Source organism: Zootoca vivipara, chromosome 5 (genome assembly GCF_963506605.1).
Source record: "Zootoca vivipara chromosome 5, rZooViv1.1, whole genome shotgun sequence".
Classification (NCBI taxonomy): Eukaryota; Metazoa; Chordata; class Lepidosauria; order Squamata; family Lacertidae; genus Zootoca; species Zootoca vivipara.
The window spans coordinates 29,141,853-29,165,145 of record NC_083280.1 but is presented as its reverse complement, the minus strand read 5'-3'; the positions used below and the strand labels follow the sequence as shown (position 1 = coordinate 29,165,145).

General features: G+C 41.8%; 1 protein-coding gene across 9 annotated transcripts in view; it reads left to right on the top strand.

Annotated features, from left to right (window-relative positions):
* The first annotated feature begins 3,370 nt into the window (after positions 1-3,370).
* The window catches only part of RHBDD1 (rhomboid domain containing 1), a 44,759-nt gene continuing 24,836 nt past the window's right edge, over positions 3,371-23,293 (top strand). The window contains exons 1-5 of one of the 9 annotated variants that reach the window (XM_035132902.2): positions 3,424-3,502; positions 12,664-12,731; positions 17,551-18,024; positions 18,642-18,774; positions 22,511-22,599. In XM_035132902.2, coding sequence (XP_034988793.1) covers positions 17,592-18,024; positions 18,642-18,774; positions 22,511-22,599 — 655 coding nt within the window. In that variant the 5' untranslated portion in view covers positions 3,424-3,502; positions 12,664-12,731; positions 17,551-17,591. The other 8 variants (XM_060274544.1, XM_060274543.1, XM_035132904.2 and 5 more) reach the window with 8 other exon arrangements.

The following is a 23,293-nucleotide window of genomic DNA, read 5'->3' as shown; positions in this document are numbered from 1 at the left end:
CCAGCCAGCTGGGCGGGGTATAAATAAAAAATTATTATTATAATTATGTGCACATCCACCAATTTATCCCCCTTCGCAAAAAGAAACCCATTTCACCATCAGCCGACTTTGTCACACTCCTACCTATTTTGCAATTCTGTGCAGCTGCATTGTTTCCCAAGCTTTCCCAATTAATCTCGTTTAAAGGTGTTACAAACCCAGCAAACATAACACCGTCTAAGACACAGCTGTGCAAAAAATAATAATTGCCATGGTTAAGAAAAATCCTAAGCCTACTCCAAAGTGCAATAAACAATCCAATAATCAAGAAATGGGAGCATGAATGTACTGTGTGAGCAGCATGCAGGGCAAAGCACACTGCACAGAGACTGCTAGGAGCAATGCAGAACATTAAAAACTCAAATGGAAGCCCAACAACAGGCATACAGTCTTAGGAGGAGGTTTATTGCATAGATGACCAGAGGAGCTCAGATATCCCGTGGCTTCCCTTTAAAAGAGGCAAGTAAACATTGCAAAACTACCAGCCTGAATTTAGCTACATTTCCTATAAGCTACCATGGCCAAGATTTTAATTAAAAGCAGGAAAGCAAGAACAGTCTCATGCCAGGTGGTCTGGCAGTAGCCCACTAGCTCTGTTTTAATGGAGAAAAATGTAAAACACAATTGTTAGATAAACTCTATACTTTCATAATAGAAGGGAGAAATTCAGGGAGGAGGGAGACATAGAATAATATATTATTACATACGGAAAGGCAACTTACCATAGAAATGTAATACACTTTTTTTTTAAAAAAAATACTATAAACTAGTAGAATTTGCAGTATCCAATCACGTCTTGTGCAGCTGCCGATGAAAAGATTTTTGCAAATAGCAATTACAGTGCCTGGCATGAGGTCTATCACTTATATGAATGTGCTATTGCAGCCTGCAATGTTTTTTATTATATCATATGTAGGTAGGAAGTCACAAACACAGCTGCACATGTTCAAAATTAGTAAATTTCCCTTTCCTCTGAAGACATCATTTTTCTATTTTTGCTTTTCTTGTGCTCCTGTGCCTTTTGGTACAACAATCATACTGCCATGTTTCTTGTTATAATTGCAAGGATTAAGAATCCCTATTTAGAATCAAAGCACCAAAGTTGGTAGGGATCTAGTAGGTCATCTAGCAGCACAATCACATTTCCTAAATCAGGGAAACCAGTAGTTTAGGCCTCCTTTTAAATGCATTTTAACAGAGGTGATGCTAGGTTCTTAAACCAAACTAAAGCAGAGCCGGTAAAAACTGAAGGTGATTCTCAACGGCCTTATCCAAAGCCCTGCCATCTTCTCTCAGGCAGGGCAGACATTAAATTGGAGAAACACTCTTCTGGGGCAAATGGGACGGAAATGGCTGGGTTAGATTAAAACCAGCTACAGAGCTGGTCTAAACCACCCATTGATTTGAGGGTGTATGTTATTGGGCCTCTCTTGATACACATTCTTTTGGTCCTACTGAAGTCCCCAGCCCATAGTTGGCTTGGGCATTGGAGATTTCCACAGCAGTGAGGAGGGGGAATCTAACACTGGATTTCCCTTTCCAGTTTTGCAGCTCTTCAGTGTCATAGATTTGGTCTATTCCAGGGGTCAGCAAACTTTTTCAGCAGGAGGCCAGTCCACTGTCCTTCAGACCTTGTGGGGGGCCGGACTATATTTTCGGGGGGGGGAGGGAGGAACGAATGAATTTCTATGCTCCACAAATAACCCAGAGATGCATTCTACTCATGTAAAAACACCAGGCAGGCCCCACAAATAACCCAAAGATGCATTTTAAATGAAAGGACACATTCTACTCATGTAAAAACGCTGATTCCTGGACCGTCCGCGGGCCAGATTTAGAAGGCGATTGGGCCAAATCCGGCCCTAGGGCAATAGTTTGCCTGTGTTGTTGTTTAGTCATTTAGTCATGTCCGACTCTTTGTGACCCCATGGACCAGAGCATGCCAAGCACTCCTACTTCCACTGCCTCCTGCAGTTTTGTTTTTGTCCATGGAGTTTTCTTGGCAGGGATACTGGAGTGGCTTGCCAGTTCCTGCTCCAGGTGGATCACATTTAGTCAAAATTCTCCACTATGACCTGTCTGTCTTGGGTGGCCCTGCATGGCATAGCTCATAGGTCCTCTGAGTTATTGAAGCCCCTTTGCCACGACAAGGCAGTGAACCATGATCTATTCTGTGTCCCCTGGAATGCCCTCCCAGGGGCCATAGGAGTGCACACTAAAAGACTCAAATTCTCATAAGCTTTGCATATGCTAATTTATATGTGCAGGTATCAGTGCTTTTTTCCTAGAAAAATAGATGCCGGTACTCATCATGTCACACTTTTTAACAACAAAAAAGAGGTGCCGGTACTGTGTGCCTGTGATTACCCCCTGGGAGCACTGGTAGGTATGAATTTAGTGATTTGAGCAAATTAAGGCAGTAGGTGACCGAGGTCTTACCAGTACTTCACTTTGCAGCATGCCCAGCCGCTCTGTAAACCAGGGGTAGGGAACCTCCACCCCGAGGGCCAAATGTGGCCGGTCAGATTTCCCCATTTGGCCCATGAGGCCATCTTGCCCAAAACACATCCACGGGTCCCATATCTGATGTCATACATGTTGCCAAGTTTCAGGAAGGCAGATGCATACCTGGCTTGGCTGTGTATGTTCCCCCTGGGTAACTCAAGCATGAAGTCTGCAAAAAGGTAATGATTGACAGGTAGGTGGTCTCACCCACCTGTCAAAGTTTACCTGCCTTTTTTTTAAAAAAGGGTAAGGAAATCTGAGGTCCAGCACAAAAGACCCACCTTCTAACAATACCCTTAGTTTTTAGGAATGAATTTTCAAAGCCTTAGGCCAGTCACTCCACTGCTAAATGCATATTAATTCTATGACTTTTTTATTCAACCCAAATCTGCCTCATATGTTAAACTTCTTATCTAGGAGGCTGCTTTAAAGACACAGGAGCAGAGCCAGTCTTAAAAACATCAGTCCTCTGGGCAATTCTAGGCATAGGGGGCAACAGAAGACAACTTCTGCCTGACAACTAGCTGGTCTCTATCTTCTTTTAATTTCCACCCAGAAATCTTAACACGTGGGATAAATCTCACCCCTTCAGAAATGCACAGTATTTTTTCCTGCACTGTCCCTGATATTTTTTGTACCACTGCTACTTTTAGGGTTTTGGATCCCCCCCCCATCTTGTGGTAACTGAAACACAATAACAATCCTCTTATGTTCCTGACACAGATTTGTCATCAGGCACCTGCCCTGACTGCCGCTCTCAAATTACACTCTTATGTTTTTTCAGGGCGTGCTGGATCTTCTACAGACTATAATCATTAACATGAGGTGAAACTACACGGTACATTAAGCATACTTTTGGGTTTTTTTTAAGTCCTCTAGAACGCACACCCCTCTGAAGTCTGAGGAGTGTGAGGAGGAGTATGAGCAAGGGTACTTCTGGATAGACTTTTATTCTGGGGTGAGTGCTCCTCATGGGTGCAGAAGTTTTGTTTGTTTGTTTGTTTGTTTGTTTGTTTTGCAGCACCCATACAACATTGTTGGCATCAAGATGCCAGCTCGGATCCCTCCCGGTCATTAACCTGGCTTTACCCTTTTCAGGGAAAAAAATCTGCTAAATTGACAACAAAAACCCTGTAGCCAATTACCCCTTGTGACGTCTGAATAACCTGTTTACTGTCCAGAAGCACCTCAAAAGAAGGTGGTGGCTGTTCCTACCTGCTCTCTCACTTCTCTCTGCTTGCTTGTCCTTCCTCTCCCTGAGAAATGCAAAAAAAAGGTCATAGAACATGCAGCACCTCAGCCTCTCACTCCTCTATCCCTTAAATCTTCTATGATTGCTGCTTCCTGCCACCTTTGTTCTTCTGATGTTGTGATTTTGTATTTTTTTAAAAAAATTGTACTTTAATGTTTGCTTGCTCATAATAAATAGTTGGTTGACTGATCTGTCGCTCACCAGAGTTCCTCTGGGCTGTGCAGTGGTGGGAATTCAACTCTGCCAGCACCATACTACCCAAGGTGATGGCAACGAGCCTGCAGAGACTGTGCCCCTTTTTTTGCTTCCTCCCTCTGAATGGCTCTACTACTGGGCTTAGCTTTTTCTGCCCTACTGCCCAAAGGGCAACTGACCAGGGGAAGTTAGCACAGGGAAGTTAGCACTTTTGTTCTGACAGGCTTTCCCAGCTGGACAAATGGGTCTTTTGCCACAAGTTTTAGTCTTTGTTTGAAATGTATTTGTTTTTGTGTTCTTTATGTGTACCTCACCTTGAGATGGTGGTTAGAAGGTTGTTACTATTATTATTATTATTATTATTATTATTATTATTATTGTTATTATTATTGTTATTATTATTATTAGCAGCAGCAGCAGCAGCAGCAGATGTCTTCCCTAGTCCTTGCTGCCACTTCTTCCTCACCTCTTTCTGAGCATAGCTGCCAAGTTTTCCCTTTTCTCGCGAGGAAGCCTATTACGTAAGCATAAGGGAATTTCCCTTTAAAAAAGGGAGAACTTGGCAGCTATGCTTTCTGAGTGGCGTGGCAGGATTTGGTTTGCTGGGCTGAATGCCCACTGTTGTACTGCCCAGACAGGGCTTAGATAAGCAACTCTGATTGAATGAGGTGTTTGCTCCCTCGGTCCACAATCCTCTGTCCACAGAAAGAGAGTGGAGGCGGCTGCCAGCATTCTCTGTCAAGCCAGCACCATGGGCCCAAACCTTCCTTCTTGCAGTGACTAGAGAGGGCAAGCAAGAGAGTGTGGCATCGAGCCACACTGACCAAGTGCTAGGCTTGACCAAAGTTTTGGTCAAGCTACATCTTAAATTGTAAAACTCCATTTTGTCTGAGGCATCTCTCATCTTGTCTGTAAATGCAATTTTTAGAATATGCTGCTCAGGCTTATTCAAATCTCTCGATGCACACGAGGCTAGACACCTGTTGTGCTGATGTTTGGGAATTTCCCTTGGCCGGCTTGAAACTGGCTTGACCACAAGCAGGTCTAAGTTTGGGAGATATGCAAAGTGATGTCCCAGGTGCATTTGAGTAGGAATAGATGCAATGATTGGTTATTACAGCACCACCTAGTGGAGTAGGCAAAGGGTTTTTGACACGATTTCTAATTGGCTGGGGAGGTACTGCAGAGGGTGGGTTAAGGGGCAGATCTTTATTGTATGAGATTGTATTTATACTCTGAATATACAGATGTGGGTGTGCAGATAGAGAAGCCTTATTCTCCTGCAACACCATATTGATTTTGTCGACAAAACCAATAAATAGTTCTTAGAACTTAGAAACGACTGCCTGGACTTTTGTGGTCAACTGGTCTAAGTGTGTGGAGTCTTGAAACACCAAATAACAAGAGAGGCCTGCAACACTGCTCCCTTCTCTTGCTTGTATACTCTCACCCTCCCCTAGAAGGCACCACAAGTTGTGCTTCAGCAAGTTTCTTGTTCGTCTGATATTGAAGGTGGACTGTGTCATGTTCTCAGCTCCTGCTTTCAAACGTTCTATATTATTTTAAAACTAATTTTATATCCCACACTTCTCCCAGTGCAGGACTCGAGGCGGCTCACAGCATAAATTGAAACAGATGCAGCTAAAAACATACAATCAATATAATTATTATTTAAAAATAAAAATAAGTGACCCAATTTAAAAACACAGCAGCAAAACATTGAAAGTAACACATGAGCACGTACAACACTTGCCCTCATAATGTAGCAGGGGCCCAAAGGGCCACAATTAAAGTGATAATGTAAATCTCTATAAATCTTGGAATATGCTTGTACCAGAGTTATGGTAACCTGATGTTTTAAGAAACTGATGATCTAGCAAGATGCTGTTCTTTCACTAGAACAGAAGGTCAGCTAACCACCACGTTAGCGGCCAAAGGCTTGCTGGAACGAAAAAGTCCTTGCCTGCTGGGCAAAGAAAAGCAGAGAGGAGGCCAGCCTAAATCTACCCTAGAAGGGATTTCCGCTATCTGGGAGCAGCCACCAAGAAGGCCTTTTCTCCTGCCCTCACCTGGGAAGGTGGCTGGATGGGGAGAAAATAGATCCCTAGAAGGACTCATACAGGCTCATACAGGTGCATCCTTCCAGAGAGGCACCTAGTTGGCCCCTGTGAGAACAGGATGGTGGACCAGGTCAGGCAGCATCTCCTACAAGGCAAAGAAGGGGTGATGCTGCAGAGCCTCCCTGGGTTGTGAATCCTAGAAGACCTGCCCCTACCAGTGTGGAGCTCTGACTAACCCCAGCTACAAAAGCTGAAGCTGCTGAACAGTTATTTTTCCTGCGATATATATAACTTTTTCTGTATCTTTATTTTTTTAGATCTTGTAACAATTTACGTGGGAAATTTTCTGGAGTACTTTTTGACTTGTTTATTGTTCATGACTTATGTTTGAAATGATGCAAACCTTTCCTCGTTGCAAGCCGCCTTCATAGCTGCCAAGTTATCCCTTTTTTACAGGGATTTTCCCTTATGCTGAATAGGCTTCCTCGCGAGAAAAGTGAAAACTTGGCAGCTATGGCCGCCTAGGGGAGGCATGGCTGGCCAAACTTGCCCCTCCAGATGTTTTGGGACTACAACTCCCATCATCCCTAGCTAACAGGACCAGTGGTCAGGGATGATGGGACTTGTAGTCCCAAAACATCTGGAGGGCCAGGTTCAGCCATGTCTGGACTAAGGAAAGTCAGCAGGGCAAATAAAACGGCGGAGATTTACTGTCCGATCCACACCAGCTGATCAGCAACACTTAAAGCGCGCTGAAGACAGCGCGTCTGGCCGCCGCTTCCGAGTTAAGGCGCGTTTCAGACGGCGCTGAGGCAACCACCCCTCTCTTTCCCCCGTTTCCAGTTATTCCAGCCAACTGAAGGAGACAGGAGGGGGGAGGGGCTATGCGTCAAGTCCCGCGTGACGATCATGGGCGCATGCTCCTTCGCGACGCGGAAGCGCTCCAGGGGCGCCGCGGAGGCGGCGGGGCAAAGTGATGAATCACCCATCACAGTGCTTTCCCCCTGACCTGATTGGGCCTCGGGCGAGTCACGTGGCGCGGCGGGGCGGCTGCTCTTTCCCGCCTGCAGCCGTGCGCGCCCTCGCTTGCAGAACGTAAGTTTTTTTTGGGAGGAGGGGGAGGGCCTGTTCGCTGCGACGGTCCCACGCAGGAGCCTAACCTGAGCGTGTGAGGCGGTGGGGAGCCGCTCCCCTCCCTGAAGGGAGGGAAAGTGGAGCCGTCGGACTGAAGAGTCGGGAGACGCTCCTCCCCCCTCAGCCTTGTCCTTAATTTGGAGCTGGACGAATGGGGGAGGGGGGCTCGTCGGGTCCTGCCCCGCTGTCTTAGTTGTGAGTCCGGGAGATGGAGGCGTCGGAGGAGCGGCGCTTCCGTGCTTTTCTGTGCACTTGGGTCCACCTGCCTTGCTCACCCCGCCCTGCTCCTTTCTCTGTCTAAGGCTGCTTTGGGACTACAGCTCCCATCACCCGTAGCAAACAGGACCAGTGGTCAGGGATGATGGGAATTGTAGTCCCAAAACAGCTGGAGGGCCAAGTTTGGCCATGCCTGGAAGGCGTCGGAAACCGAAAGCACCTCGCCAACCCCTCACCTCAAACTCTTTTCGTCCACAAGTTTGCCCAAATAGAAAGGTCCAGTGGCCCTTCTGAAACAAACAGGCTCAAGGTTATTTGTGAGCGATAGTAGCCCGTCTTCGCTGGCTATACAGTATTTATTTGCTGATTTGGGTGCCAAATGCCTCAAAGCAACTTAAAAAAGAAGAGTGAAGGCAACCCCCCCCCCCATGAAGACCAGAGCAACAAACAACCAAAAATTCTTATCCGTGTATCTGAAAATGATTAAACCTGCCTACCCCACTAAAGGGTGAGCACAAACAAGGCTACCAGCATAACCAGTTAGTCTCCAGATTAAGAACCAAAGGCCTGGGTAAATAATGTTTTTTGCCTCAGATGTAAAGGCAGAGAATGACAGTGCCAGGCTACCCTCCCAGTGGAAAACACTCCACAAGTAATAAATTATAATAAAGTTGTGTGGTGGGGGCTAAGCAAACTATACTGAAGATTTAAAACAACCTGCCAGAAACACTTGTGCTATAAAAACCTGACAGCTTTCAATAAAGAGAGCCTAATATTTGGCATTAGTTTCTTACAACGGGATGTTAAATTAGTAGCACAAACCCCCATCCTAGCCCTTCACTCTTCCTCTACTTGCCACTACAGTACTTAAATTTGATTCCCAGTACCATTGTAGCACAAGTACCTGGATTTGCTCTGTGTTTATGCTGTTTTGGTTGTTATCATTGTTGCACTCAATAGCATACCGCTCTTATTTTATGGGCATTTGTACATTTACCATATTGGGTGGTGCTTCACATTGAGAAAATTGTGTGGGGGAAAATGAGTTAGCCAGTCTTCCAGTATCATAGCCTATCATAGGGCTTATCCACACTTAGCGTTCCAGGCACAGGCCTGTGCTTTAAAGCTTTGTGTCCAACCACACTTTTTATTCCCCCACCCCAGAGCTTTCCCTGTGAAAACCCACAACAAACAGCAATTCAGGTTTTCCATGGATTGCCACTTGCTCTAATTCAGCGGTAAAGAATGGGTTTCATGAGGAAAGCGCTAGAGCAAACAGAAAGAGCACATGGAGCTTTAAAGCAGCGACCGTGCTTGGAAAGTGCAGAGGAAAGAAAAGTGGGTAAGCCCTAATTCACATTCCTCTCAGCCCACTGTCAGACTCTTCATTGTAAAAGGTGGGGGATAAGGGGATAATATTCACATACTTTTTGTGTCACGCCTACTTTGGTCCTTTGTTGTTGTTTAGTCGTTTAGTCGTGTCCGACTCTTCGTGACCCCATGGACCATAGCACGCCAGGCACTCCTGTCTTGCACTGCCTCCCGCAGTTTGGTCAAACTCATGTTGGTAGCTTCGAGAACACTGTCCAACCATCTCGTCCTCTGTCGTCCCCTTCTCCTAGTGCCCTCCATCTTTCCCAACATCAGGGTCTTTTCCAAGGATTCTTCTCTTCTCATGAAGTGGCCAAAGTATTGGAGCCTCAGCTTCACGATCTGTCCTTCCAGGGAGCACTCAGGGCTGATTTCCTTAAGAATGGATAGGTTTGATCTTCTTGCAGTCCATGGGACTCTCAAGAGTCTCCTCCAGCACCATAATTCAAAAGCATCAATTCTTCGGCGATCAGCCTTCTTTATGGTCCAGCTCTCACTTCCATACATCACTACTGGGAAAACCATAGCTTTAACTATACGGACCTTTGTCGGCAAGGTGATGTCTCTGCTTTTTAAGATGCTGTCTAGGTTTGTCATTGCTTTTCTCCCAAGAAGCAGGCGTCTTTTAATTTCGTGACTGCTGTCACCATCTGCAGTGATCAAGGAGCCCAAGAAGGTAAAATCTCTCACTGCCTCCATTTCTTCCCCTTCTATTTGCCAGGAGGTGATTGGACCAGTGGCCATGATCTTGGTTTTTTTGATGTTGAGCTTCAGACCATAATTTGCGCTCTCCTCTTTCACCCTCATTAAAAGGGTCTTTAATTCCTCCTCGCTTTCTGCCATCAAGGTTGTGTCATCTGCATATCTGAGGTTGTTGATATTTCTTCCGGCAATCTTAATTCCGGCTTGGGATTCATCTAGTCCAGCCTTTCGCATGATGAATTCTGCATATAAGTTAAATAAGCAGGGAGACAATATACAACCTTGTCGTACTCCTTTCCCAATTTTGAACCACTCAGTTGTTCCATATCCAGTTCTAACTGTAGCTTCTTGTCCCACATAGAGATTTCTCAGGAGACAGATGAGGTGATCAGGCACTCCCATTTCTTTAAGAACTTGCCATAGTTTGCTGTGGTCGACACAGTCAAAGGCTTTTGCATAGTCAATGAAGCAGAAGTAGACGTTTTTCTGGAACTCTCTAGCTTTCTCCATAATCCAGCGCATGTTTGCTATTTGGTCTCTGGTTCCTCTGCCCTTTCGAAATCCAGCTTGCACTTCTGGGAGTTCTCGGTCCACATACTGCCTAAGCCTGCCTTGTAGAATTTTAAGCATAACCTTGCTAGCGTGTGAAATGAGCGCAATTGTGCGGTAGTTGGAGCATTCTTTGGCACTGCCCTTCTTTGGAATTGGGATGTAGACTGATCTTCTCCAATCCTCTGGCCATTGCTGAGTTTTCCAAACTTGCTGGCATATTGGGTGTAGCACCTTAACAGCATCATCTTTTAAAATTTTAAATAGTTCAGCTGGAATATCATCACTTCCACTGGCCTTGTTATTAGCAGTGCTTTCTAAGGCCCATTTGACTTCACTCTCCAAGATGTCTGGCTCAAGGTCAGCAACCACACTACCTGGGGTGTACGAAACCTCCATGTCTTTCTGGTATAATTCCTCTGTGTATTCTTGCCACCTCTTCTTGATGTCTTCTGCTTCTGTTAGGTCCTTACCACTTTTGTCCTTGATTATGGTAATCTTTGTACGAAATGTTCCTTTCATATCTCCAATTTTCTTGAACAGATCTCTGGTTTTCCCCATTCTATTGTTTTCCTCTATTTCTTTGCATTGCTCATTTAAGAAGACCCTCTTGTCTCTCCTTGCTGTTTTTTGGAAATCTGCATTCAGTTTCCTGTATCTTTCCCTATCTCCCTTGCATTTTGCTTGCCTCCTCTCCTCCGCTATTTGTAAGGCCTCGTTGGACAGCCATTTTGCTTTCTTGCATTTCCTTTTCCTTGGGATGGTTTTCGTTGCTGCCTCCTGTATAATGTTACGAGCCTCCATCCATAGTTCTTCAGGCACTCTGTCCACCAAATCTAAATCCTTAAACCTGTTCCTCACTTCCACTGTGTATTCATAAGGGATTTGATTCAGATTGTATCTTACTGGCCCAGTGGTTTTTCCTACTTTCTTCAGTTTAAGCTGGAATTTTGCTATAAGAAGCTGATGATCTGAGTTACAGTCAGCTCCAGGTCTTGTTTTTGCTGATTGTATAGAGCTTCTCCATCTTTGGCTGCAGAGAATATAATCAATCTGATTTCGATGCTGCCCATTTGGTGATATCCATGTGTAGAGTCGTCTCTTGTGTTGTTGGAAGAGAGTGTTTGTGATGACCAGCTTGTTCTCTTGACAGAACTCTATTAGCCTTTGCCCTGCTTCATTTTGAACTCCAAGGCCAAACTTGCCAGTTGTTCCTTTTATCTCTTGATTCCCTACTTTAGCATTCCAATCCCCTGTAATGAGAAGAACATCCTTCTTTGGTGTCATTTCTAGAAGGTGTTGTAGGTCTTCATAGAATTGGTCAATTTCACTTTCTTCAGCTCCGGTAGTTGGTGCATAAACTTGGATTACTGTGATGTTAAAAGGTCTGCCTTGGATTCGTATCGAGATCATTCTGTCATTTTTGAGATTGCATCCCATTACAGCTTTTGCCACTCTTTTGTTGACTATGAGGGCCACTCCATTTCTACTACAGGATTCTTGCCCACAGTAGTAGATACGATAGTCACCCGAACTGAATTCGCCCATTCCCTTCCATTTTAGTTCACTGATGCCCAGGATGTCTATATTTATTCTTGTCATCTCATTTTTGACCACATCCAGCTTACCTCCACTCATGGTTCTTACATTCCAGGTTCCTATGCAATATTTTTCTTTACAGCATCGGACTTTCCTTTCGCTTCCAGGCATATCCGCAACTGAGCGTCCTTTCGGCTTTGGCCCAGCCGCTTCATCAGCTCTGAATCTACTTGTACTTGTCCTCCGCTCTTCCTCAGTAGCATGTTGGACGCCTTCCGACCTGAGGGGCTCATCTTCCAGCGTCATAACTTTTATATGCCTGTTGTCTTTGTCCATGGAGTTTTCTTGGCAGGGATACTGGAGTGGCTTGCCAGTTCCTTCTCCAGGTGGATCACGTTTAGTCAAAACTCTCCACTATGACCTGTCCATCTTGGGTGGCCCTGCATGGCATAGCTCATAGCTTCTCTGAGTTATTCAAGCCCCTTCGCCACGACAAGGCATTGATCCATGAAGGGGACTTTGGTCCTTACACCTCTTCATTAGCGTTGTTGTAAAGAGACACGGGTGGTGCTGTGGCGCTGTGGGTTAAACCACCGAGCCTAGGGCTTGCTGATCAGAAGGTCGGCGGTTCGAATCCCCGCGACGGGGTGAGTTCCCGTTGCTCGGTCCCAGCTCCTGCCAACCTAGCAGTTCGAAAGCACGTCAAAGTGCAAGTAGATAAATAGGTACCGCTACAGCAGGAAGGCAAACGGCTTTTGCGTGTGCTGCTCTGGTTCGCTAGAAGTAGCTTTGTCAAGCTGGCCACATGACCTGGAAGCTGTACGCCGGCTCCCTCAGCCAATAATGCGAGATGAGCGCCACAACCCCAGAATCGGTCACAACTGGACCTAATGGTCAGGGGTCCCTTTAAAGAAATCCGCCATCCATTTCCCTGCCTCCCCCCCAAAAGATGAGAAGTCATTAATAACCCCAAGTGCAACATATGCAATCAAGTTTATGCTAACATTTGTAGTCAAGATAATGGTGGAGGGCTAGGCACTGTACAGTATTCTCTGTATTAATGTTCCTGATCTCTCCCATTAATTCTTTCCTCCATTCTAGGTACATGGAATTTACTGCTTCTGTCAGGTTGAGATTGCCATTATTTCTTGACCAAACTAATGTCAAAGGTATGCATTTGCATTGCTTATTGCTCTACTGCAATCCTATAGCAGGTGAGAGTTGCAGTGCCTTTCTGCTGCCAGTGAAGAATCTTACTCTGTTTTCAATGTGTCCTGTTTGTATTCTTCAAATCTGCCAGGCATTTTCAAAATATGCCAGATTTATACTGTATTAATTTGCCTGTTTTAAGTTAGAAAAACATAAGAACCCTTTTGGATAACTTTTCAGTTACATACTACCCACAGCTATTGTTGTAGTAGCATTTTCTGAAGTGATGTTGCAGTTGTGCTAAGTTACTAAGTTCAGGTAATTAGTTACTCGCATATATGCTGTAAGTGTGATGTAATTTGTTACAAATAAGACATTTGACTACCTTTTATACATCATGTGTAATGCCAGTCATAAGTTCTGCATATGTTACTTACACCCTGGTACATTGCAAGTAGTCGCTAGATAAAATTATGACAGGAGTTTACCAAAACGGATATCACCAGTATACAGGTATATGGTCTGATAGAAATTTGATATTAATGGACCTAGGCACAAAGATGATTAAAGCGAGTCTCTTAATGACTGCATCCTGGTACAAGCAGATCTGTCATTTAAAAGTGAGCCCTCAAGTGCTGAGAAAATTGCAAGAACTTGCTTAAGAAAATGACCCTTGTTTTATATTTAATATTCAGTATTCAGCTGAAATGAATTTCACCCTGTGTGATTCAGCTCCTGGAAGCAAAAATATGCTTACAAATTATTTACATAATTTACCTTGGAAGATTTCTTTTGAACTACCTCATTGCTTTTCCAGTGCAAGTTATGACATGCATGGTTCTGAAAAGCAAGTGAGTCTTAACAAGCTATCAAACAGCATTATTCATGAAAAGTCTAAGATAAAAGGAAATGGAGTTGGAAAAAATGTCAAGCTGCTGCACAGATCCTAAATGCCTGCATAATACTCATCATTCCATAGCTCTGTGTCTTAGGATCAGATGTTGTAGCTCTCCCAAACTACTAGTGTGACCAGGCACTTTTAAAAAAGTTTCTGGAATTTGAATCAACATGACATTATTCAGTTAGATTGCAATTATAACCTTGGTAAATAAAAAAAAATGCTGTGGACATAGTGTATCTTGATTTCAGTAAGGCTTTTGACAGAGTCCCCCATGATCTACTTGTGAGCAATTGACTGTGGAACAGACTCCCACCAAGAGGTGGTGGACTTTCCTTCCTTAGAGGTTTGGAAGCAGAGGTTGGATTGCCTTCTGTTGTGGGTACTTTAGTTGAGATTCCTGCATTGCAGGGTGTTGGACTAGTTGACCCTTAGGGTCCCCTCCAACTCTGATTCTATGCAATCCTGTACCCACTAAGCTGAAGATATGCCTGATTGAACTCAGTGAGACTTACTTAGAAGTAGATATGTATATAATTGCACTGTTAGAATCATAGAATTGTAGAGTTGAAAGGAACCCCAAGGATCATCCAGTCCAACCCTTTGCAGTGCAGGAATTCTTCCCACAGCTATCCCTGGGTGTGCTCAAACCACCAACCTTTTTGTTAACTGTCAGATGCACTGACCCATTGTGGCACATGAGGGCTGAATATTAATATATTGCCTTAAAAGCAATATCACAGTGAGTTTTTGGTCATCACAGTGAGTTTTTGATTAACCACAATTAAGGGTTGCATCTAACACTAACTATAGTTAGTTTTAGCTTTGGTTTGTTTGAAACTACAATGAAGCTTCAAACTATGATTTAAGAAGGTGTTTTCTTTCAACAACACATACAGATTAATCACAGTTTGAACATAATGCTAAACTGTGGTTAATTCAAAACAGAAACGAAAGCTTCTGAACTCATTGCAGCCAAACCAGAGGGGAAATGGTTGAGCCTGAGGCTCAGTGCGGCATTACTATACATCTGAACACACCCAATGAATAGATTACAAATGTAATCCCATTCTTTTCTACTGTGGATTGTATAAACCATGAAGCACTCTTAAATTGTTAGTATAGCTTTGATTAGTGTTGTGCTCCTGAAAACCAATCCTAAATTCACTTAGTTCCATGTAAGTGTGTTTAGGATTGTGATTTAACGCCTTGTTCTAGTGCAGATTTAGGGTTGAATGTAGTGGAACTTCCAGGTAAACATGCAGACGATGGAGTTGCACGTGTAATCTGATTTCATTTTTATATTGTGCAGATTGTAGTTGTTTTTCTACACTTGCTTTGCTTTCTTTTATTATTGTTATATATTATTTATCAATAAAAGACTAAAAGCAACTTATGTTTTTTTTTAAAAAAAAACACACAAGCAATGCCCAACCAAAGGAAAACACAATGTGGGAAATGTAATCAACTGCATATAATTTATGGGCCGAATGCAAAAACAGTGAATACCAATTGCAACCACTGGACTCCTTTCCATTCCAGACATGGAATGCATAAGCAAGCATCAGCAGTTTACGCTCCAGTTTCTGTTTTTGCCAGAATGCACCTCTTTGTTAATTATTTAGTTTACATTTATTTTTTATTTATTCTTATTCCTGTTTACTGCATTTATATCCCACCTTTTTCTTCTAGGAGCGCAAGATGGTGGGTGCACCATGAAAATCTTGATTTGTTTTCTTATATTACTTCACTATTTTTCTTTGTGCTTGATTCTTCAGCATCCAAACACACACACAACATTTTAACCAAAGAAAACGGGAGTACTGTTGTTCAGTTTTAAACATGCATCTTTCATTAGCTTATGCAGAACAATAAAATTCCTAGAATATGTAGTTGCAGACATTTATCTTGCGTAGGTGACAAAAATGTAGGCACGTGGCAGTTTTAAGTTAAAGACAAACATCCACTTGAAGATTATTCTATAAGTATGTACATTTTGAAAGCTTTGGCATGTTTTGGAAATCATTGTAGGAAACAGAATAAATCCTGCATTGTCTAAAACTGCATTAGCCTTTTAATAAGCAAAGCAGAGGTTGGAAGAAGAATGTTTTAAGTAGCTGGAAATGTTATGTTGACAATACATTGCATTCCAAAAACACCAGAGAGGTGTTCCAGAATAACTGTTTTGATTTCTAGCTTCATTTCATTACAAGGACTAATGTGTAAATGTGTGAAACTGAGCCCTGATGTGGGGCTTTGTATAGAAAAGCAGTTTTGGGAGGAGAAAATTTGGGGTAGACAAGTAGCCTGGGGTAAACTTTTTCCTGCTGCTTCTGCACTCCAAATAACCACCTCAGCTGCACTTTTCCTCCCCCTCCCCACTACTTCACAATCAGAATGCATACTTATCTGTGTTTTGAAACCTGTACGTAGGGGGGTAAAGGCTACAATCCTCGATGCCAGTGTTTGGAACAGGGAAATGTTAAGTGGGGGCAAGGACATTCATCCCACTGCTATGCATCAAATCTCCACCTAGCCTGCCTGCCTGCCTGCCTGCCTGCCTTCCTTCCTTCCTTCCTTCCTTCCTTCCTTCCTTCCTTCCTTCCTTCCTTCCTTCCTTCCTTCCTTCCTCTTTCTTCCTTCCTTCCTTCCTTCCTTCCTTCCTTCCTTCCTTCCTTCCTTCCTTCCTTCCTTCCTTCCTTGCTGTGTATTTTGGCACCAAGACTCTTAATATGTGCTTTTGCATGCAACATTTAGTATCGTATACTGATAGAGAACTGGGATACTGACAGCTATTTAGCCAAAATGGGACTATTGAGAAACAAGTGTCAATGATTTCAGTGGTAAAGTTAATATAAAATCCAAGTTTCTTAATTCATGCCACTCGAGTCTTTGCATGTTTATTCCAAGGCATATATAATAGATTAATCCATTAAATATTAAAGCTTTAGTATTTTTGTGTTTTAACTATCCTATGAGGTGACAGACTTCAGTTAAGCCGTCATAACCTCTTCCTAAGACTGTTATATTAATTTATTAAAGATACGTTTATTAATTGAGGAAGTTTCTCCTTTTAGGCAACATACTTACACTCTCACTTTAAATGTCATCTCCGAAGAGTCATCCTCCCCTCTCTCACACAGGGGGGAATGCCTCTTATAAGATCCTTGCTTAAATATGTGTGTGTTATCTAAAAACAAAGTACTATCCTTTGTTTAGAAGTAGCATTTTAACCATATGGAAATGTAATTTATTTATTGACTGAAAGAACTTACAACCCTATAATATTTATAAATATTGTAGAGAATTAAGAGGAACTGTTCATTGCTTTCCTGTATTGATAGGGAACCTCAGACCTGAGGGTCAAATGTTGCCCTACAGGCTTCTCCATCTGGCTCTTGGGTCTCTCAGCAGGCTGCACCCCCACCCCAGCCACATCCTCTCCTCCACAGCCCAATTTTGCGCCCTCCTTAATATTTTTGCTTGCCTACCATGTTTCATTGAATTCTGATAATGCTCCTTGCTTCCATGGATTGAGAATAGAGAGGGATGTGTGAACAAATGAACATTTATTGCTCTCCCACTTTTGCTTTTGGCATGTGGCGCTTGGGCTGGAATGGTTTTCCCATTTCTATTTTACTGGGGTAAAATACACTTTTCCTACAGAACTGCAGGTGCTCTTCTTGTGCTGCTTATTCCCTTGACTCCTCTTATATGGGCCATGCTTAAGAAGTTGAACCTTTTTTCCTAGATGACATTAGCCACTACTAATTTCTTCCCCTACCCCACAAACATTTAGCGGTTTTATAAAAACCTGTCCCCATTGCTGTGAGTTGTATACAAAAAAAAACCCAGTATGCGCTTCCTGTTTAAAGTTTTGTTATTGATTATAATTATTGCAAACATATTACTATTCTTCCATGTCTATATTTGGATTTCAGGAGTATTCAAGTGGCAGTATCTTTGATTAAAAGAAGTGATTATGCACCGAAGACAGAAAAGCTCAAATATTGGACTACTTCTGCTACTTTCTCAGATTTTCCAAGTTGGGGTTTCTAACATTCCACCTGTGACACTTGCCACTTTGGCAGCAAACGTTTTCCTCTTTTTACAACCCCTGAAACGACTGGACAAAACATGCATCAGTGTCACAGAGTGTCTTTACAGAAGAGATTGGCATCGTTTGTATCTTTCACCATTTCACCATGTGGATGATTGGCACCTATATTTTAATATGGTCTCCTTGCTTTGGAAGGGAATTAAGTTGGAGAGGAGGCTTGGAAGTTTTTGGTTTGGATATATCATTACAATATTTTCACTGCTAATTGGAGTTGTGTATGTGCTTCTGGAACTTGCTCTTGCAGAACTTCTGGATGTTCCTTCATACAAACAGAGTTGTGCTGTTGGCTTTTCAGGTAAATATCCACTGCTTTTTCACAAAATTAATATATATTTTTTTTACTGGAAATGCTAGCTTTTCTAAAGAAGGACCATACTTTGCATTTAGGAGTTGGAGTTAAAATCATGTTCTTGAAGGGCATGATGAGCACAAGGTACTTACGAACATACCTATTTTCAGTTACATAACTAATTTTGTTAGCTTCATTCTGTTTTGTGGGCATGCTTATGATGCATTTTCTCCAATCATCCCAACAGATGCAGTTTTAGGATTGCGTCCTAAATTTAAATTATCTTGAAGAACATAACCAGATTCTTGTGTTGATATACTTCCTCGTATGTTGTTTTTTTTAAATGACAACTCAAAATGAAATCATTAAAATGCACATGCAGCTAGATTTTCCTATTTATCTGTTACTACAACCCATACCAAAATAAATTATAAATAAATTTCTGTAAATACTTACAGAAAATTGGGGAGTCGTGTTTGTCTTTTTCATCTGTTTGAAGTGTGAACAAAGACACTTAATTGAGCACAGAAGCATTTTAAGAACAGCAAAACTTCTGTGTTCTTTGTTTTTCATATTACATGAGAATTTCTCTTAATATGTTTTTCTGCTTCATTTTGATTTAGGAGTATTATTTGCTTTGAAAGTTCTTAACAACCACTATAACCCAGGTGGGTCAAGCAGCGTCATGGGTTTTATTATATCCAATAAATATGCTTGTTGGTTGGAACTTGTAGCAATTCACTTATTGAACCCAGGGTAAGTATCCTGTGACTTATCTACAACTTGCGTTAAATAATTATATATGTATATCTGATGTCATTACGAATAGAGTGAAGCCTACATCCCTTCTGGATTGTATATTTTTATATGAAAACTGGGGAACATGTTCAAATGGCATATACAGAGAAGCTTTCTGGGCAGGAAAATCTATTTATTTCATTTCAAAGAAATAGGGCTGTTTACAATAAAGTAGAACAGCATATTTTTATGATAAAATATGCATAGGAATCAATTTTTATTGTACCTTTGAGCTTTTAATAATATTAACAATTCTTAAGTGAGTTTTTGTGACATAGATTAGGCATAGGTTAGCATAGGAACTACACTTTACCACATCACTGATAATCATATCTTGTTTATGCCCACTGTAGTTCTGCCAGTTTGCAGTGCTTACTTCCTGGTTCAGAGCACCCTACCCCTAACATCAGTTTTGACAGTGTTGCACCCTCCTTCTTGCCACATATTCTATACTTTCTGGTTGATGTGACTTACCCCTTCCAAACATTGAAGTTTTTATTATTATTATCCAAGCAGATTGTTTTGATTAAGCAGGCTTTCTTTTTCATACTTGTTTTCTATCCTTTCTTACTGCTTAGAACATTGCAATTTTAAAATAATCACAAACCCAAACTGTGTTGTTGGGTCTTTTTTGGAAAAATAAGCAGCCAGGGTGCAGAAATCCATCTTAAACTTAAAAATTGAGCTGAAAATATATGGGTTACTGAAGAGAGTAAGAAAGCTTTCTATCCTTCTCCAATTCAAGGGGTATGTTTGTTTCCTTTCCCCACACAGGTTCTTTTTTGACACACACACACACCCAACTCATTTTTTGGCCTCCTTGACTCAACCTTCTCAAATCACACCTGCTCTTCACTCAGTTTCTTTCCCAACTCCCTCTACCCTCCCACTCATTCCTCTGTCTTGCCACTATGTGTGTACAGTATATACCCATCATATACAGTTGTTTTTCTGTATAATTACAAGTTCCCTTTTTTCATCTCACAAATTCACTTATTTAAGTAAGGATTCATTTTCCTCTCCACTTTAGAAGATGGCTACCATTTTTAATGTGTTGAATTGCAAGTGCACATAAACTTTTATTATCACCTTGTATCACCTTGAGGCTTGCTGTATCAACAAGTGCTCAGAATGGGATGTGCCAGCCATCATCCTCTTCTATTCCAGTGTAGGCAAAATCACTGGTCAAATGTTTAATATAAGAGTGGCAATCTCTTTCTTTGTTTATAGCATTTTTTATTCTGACAGCTGCTAAATCCAGCTCTTAGGGGCAAACGTTTTACTGAGCAAACGTTTTAACATGTTCTTTTCCTGCTTAATCTTTTTGTTATGCCAGTACAATATACAGTAACTGGTAAGGGTGTTCCTGTTGGCTGCCTCGAAATAAGAAGATTCATACCCCACTGGAAGAGTTGACTTGGCTTTTGAACCTGAGAATCTCCAAGAAGTGCTATTAGATCTTGTAGGGGTGGCTTTCATAGCCAGGATTAGGGTATTTGCTTGGATTTTATTTTTATCTGCAAGCTTTACTGATTAGAGTCACCTTAATTTGTTTGGAAATTGTTGTTACCTGCCCTGTACAAAGAACAATGTCTGTCATTGTTACGTAATAGCCTGATAGGATAAGATGCAATAATCCGTGATGTCTGATTCCATGACAACTGCTGATAACAGTCTCGTGTATTCAGAATATCAAGTGGTAACAGCAGTTACCACTTGCATAAAGTAAGGAATGCAGTTGGTATCATTTTTCTATAGTGTAGCAGTGCTTTTTAGCAAGAGGTGTTTTGGAAACTGTTTCTGCTGAAGGACTGGAATGTTTTAATAGATATACGATACTGTGCATGAAATGGGTATTTTCTTGGTGCCACGTAGGGTTCCTTACTTCCCCTGCTTTCTGTCATGAGTGAAGAAAAGGTTCTGAATGATGCTAACTGGAGAACCACCACTTTTAGTCAAATTGGGGCTGGTAAATCCTTATTCAACACTTCAACTTAATTGCAAAATAACCAGAAATGGGAATGCTAGCTAACAGTAAGGAACAATACCGGTAGAAGTTTTTCTGTACAGAACAGCTTTAAATCAGTTGGGTTTTGTTTAATCCAGGCTCATTTGCATTCAAATACTGTCTCATCTCTATTATCCTTTACTACACAGCCCACTTTGTATAGTTTTAATTTAGCAATAAAGAACATAAATTGAGCAGTTGGCTGTATCTACCATGGCTTTATTTCCAAGATAGGCTATGCTTTCTCCCCCTCTTGGCTTGAAGTTTTGTGTATTTTCTCACTAGCAGTCAGTTCATCCATTCTTTTATCACTCTGTTTTAAGCACACTTTATTTAATCTGGCCTCTCAGTAGAAAGGAGGTAAACTAATGATGTAGTCTCAGATATACGTCTCCATCAATACAAAACTCTTTGAACTTTTCCAGATCAAACTTTCACAAAACAAAAGAGATGTGACTTGAGAACATTCACACCCATCTTCTACCCCTCAACAAGCAGATAAAAGAAATGTGAAGAAGCAGAGCCACATAGGTCCAGAGCTGCTACAGTTTCTGCTTTCAGCCCAATAAAAGGCGCTTGGAGTGTTTTGGAAGGAGTTTGTGCCTATTTCATTGCAGCTGTCTGGCTTCTCAAAAGAGATGCTTATGGTGCATTTTGGCCATTTGGATGTGGAAGAGAGACATGGTTAAAATTTTAGCAAGTTCTAGTTTGGTGTATGTCTAGTACTCTAGCTACAGCTGGATACAAAAAGGGGATTTCCAAGTGACTTGGAGGCTTGTAATGATGAACTCAGTAATTCCTCTCCCCCAACTTTTTATAAGCCAGGCTTGCCCCAGTGCCATCACTCCTTGCCACTGCTTATCCTCCCTCCCCCCCGCAAGCTTACCTGTAGGGAGGTTTTTCTATGAGGCTACCCTTCCTTCCTTCTTGATGGCCATCTGGGATGAAAAAAGTGCCCTGGGCACTAAGGACGCTAGTATCCCTAATTTTCTAGGGAACCTGAGTAATTAGTTTGGATATTAGATGTCTTGGAAACTACATGATCCTTGCCCCTGGAATGCTGTCATTTCTCTATCAACTATCTATCATCTAAAGTAACTTGTTATTTGAAGTTAACTTAAAAAAACAATCAACTTGCAAACACTCAATATTTTTTCCAGTGGTTTTTTCATGCTTATGTTGTTTAATTTTTAATCTTTTCCAACTAAATTAATTTTTTGACTAGTTAGTATCTGTCTGTGCAAAAAAAAGTCTCAGACCAGATTTGTGCCAAGTTTCAGTTCTTTCTGTGTTGTGAAAATCCTTAACTGTTTTGATGCACCTGTCAGTAAGTGAGCAATAGTTCTTAATAGATAGGTAAACCCTAACTTTTTCTGTATTGGAATTTGCAGAATTAATAAAGTCTCTGAATATGGCTGTACAATTTAGTAAGTCAGAGAAGCCCTATTGAATCATAAATAACCCATAAAGACGACAGTGTTCTTTTCACTCATTATTTCCCCCCAAAATTGGACAGTGAAATACATGTTGTTCCTTTGGTTATATTAAAGTCTTCACAATTTAAAATGCATCAAGTGGAGCATAGGCTGCAAACTGACTAATTGGTCTGATTTGGGATAATGAGGGTACAGAATGTATCTAATCATGAGCAATACAACCTCTCACAAAGGATTGCTTTCTTTTTAGGACCTCTTTTGCAGGGCATCTGGCAGGTATTCTTGTTGGGCTAATGTACACCATGGGACCGCTGAAGATGCTCATGAAAGCATGCTCAGGTATGGAATGATGACCCTGATTCTTATCAATAATTCACAATTCAGTGTATTTTTGAATTGAACATAAATACTTAGCTTTTACTTCATAAGTTTCAAGCCATCCTTATGTGGTGTTTCTTTCCATTTAGTGTGGTTTTGCATCTGCAGTTACGTTCACATTGAACGGTTTGAGAAATCCTTAACACATTATAATTTATCCTCAAGGAGATTAGGAACATCAGTTCTCATTTAAAGTGGAGCATTTGAACTGTTCTTGTGTGGGTTATTCATGTGGACACACAATAGCAGAGCCTTGACAAGGTGCCCATATCTATCATAGGGGGGGGGTGATTGTTGTGTGTTTTAGAAACCAGCATGAATTCACTTTAAGGAATCCTCTTTGTAAGGAATGTCCTCCTGTACATAATGTGTATGTGAACAGTATGACAGGGAGGAATATACCTGTACCCTGAACACAAATGGCATGTGAATCAGCTCTGCTTTTGTAAACAAACTTGAATTAACACGTGTCATCCTTCATGAGCTGCATACTTTTACATGTTTCAATTTAAAGGCACATTTGCAAGACAGGGGTCCTATGTATTTTGTTGTATTTTAGTGGTGGCTACCACCACTACCAACAGAGTGCAATGCTCTAAATAAAATAGATAGGCTAGCTTTGCAAACAGCAGTTTAGGGACATTTTCCCTACAGG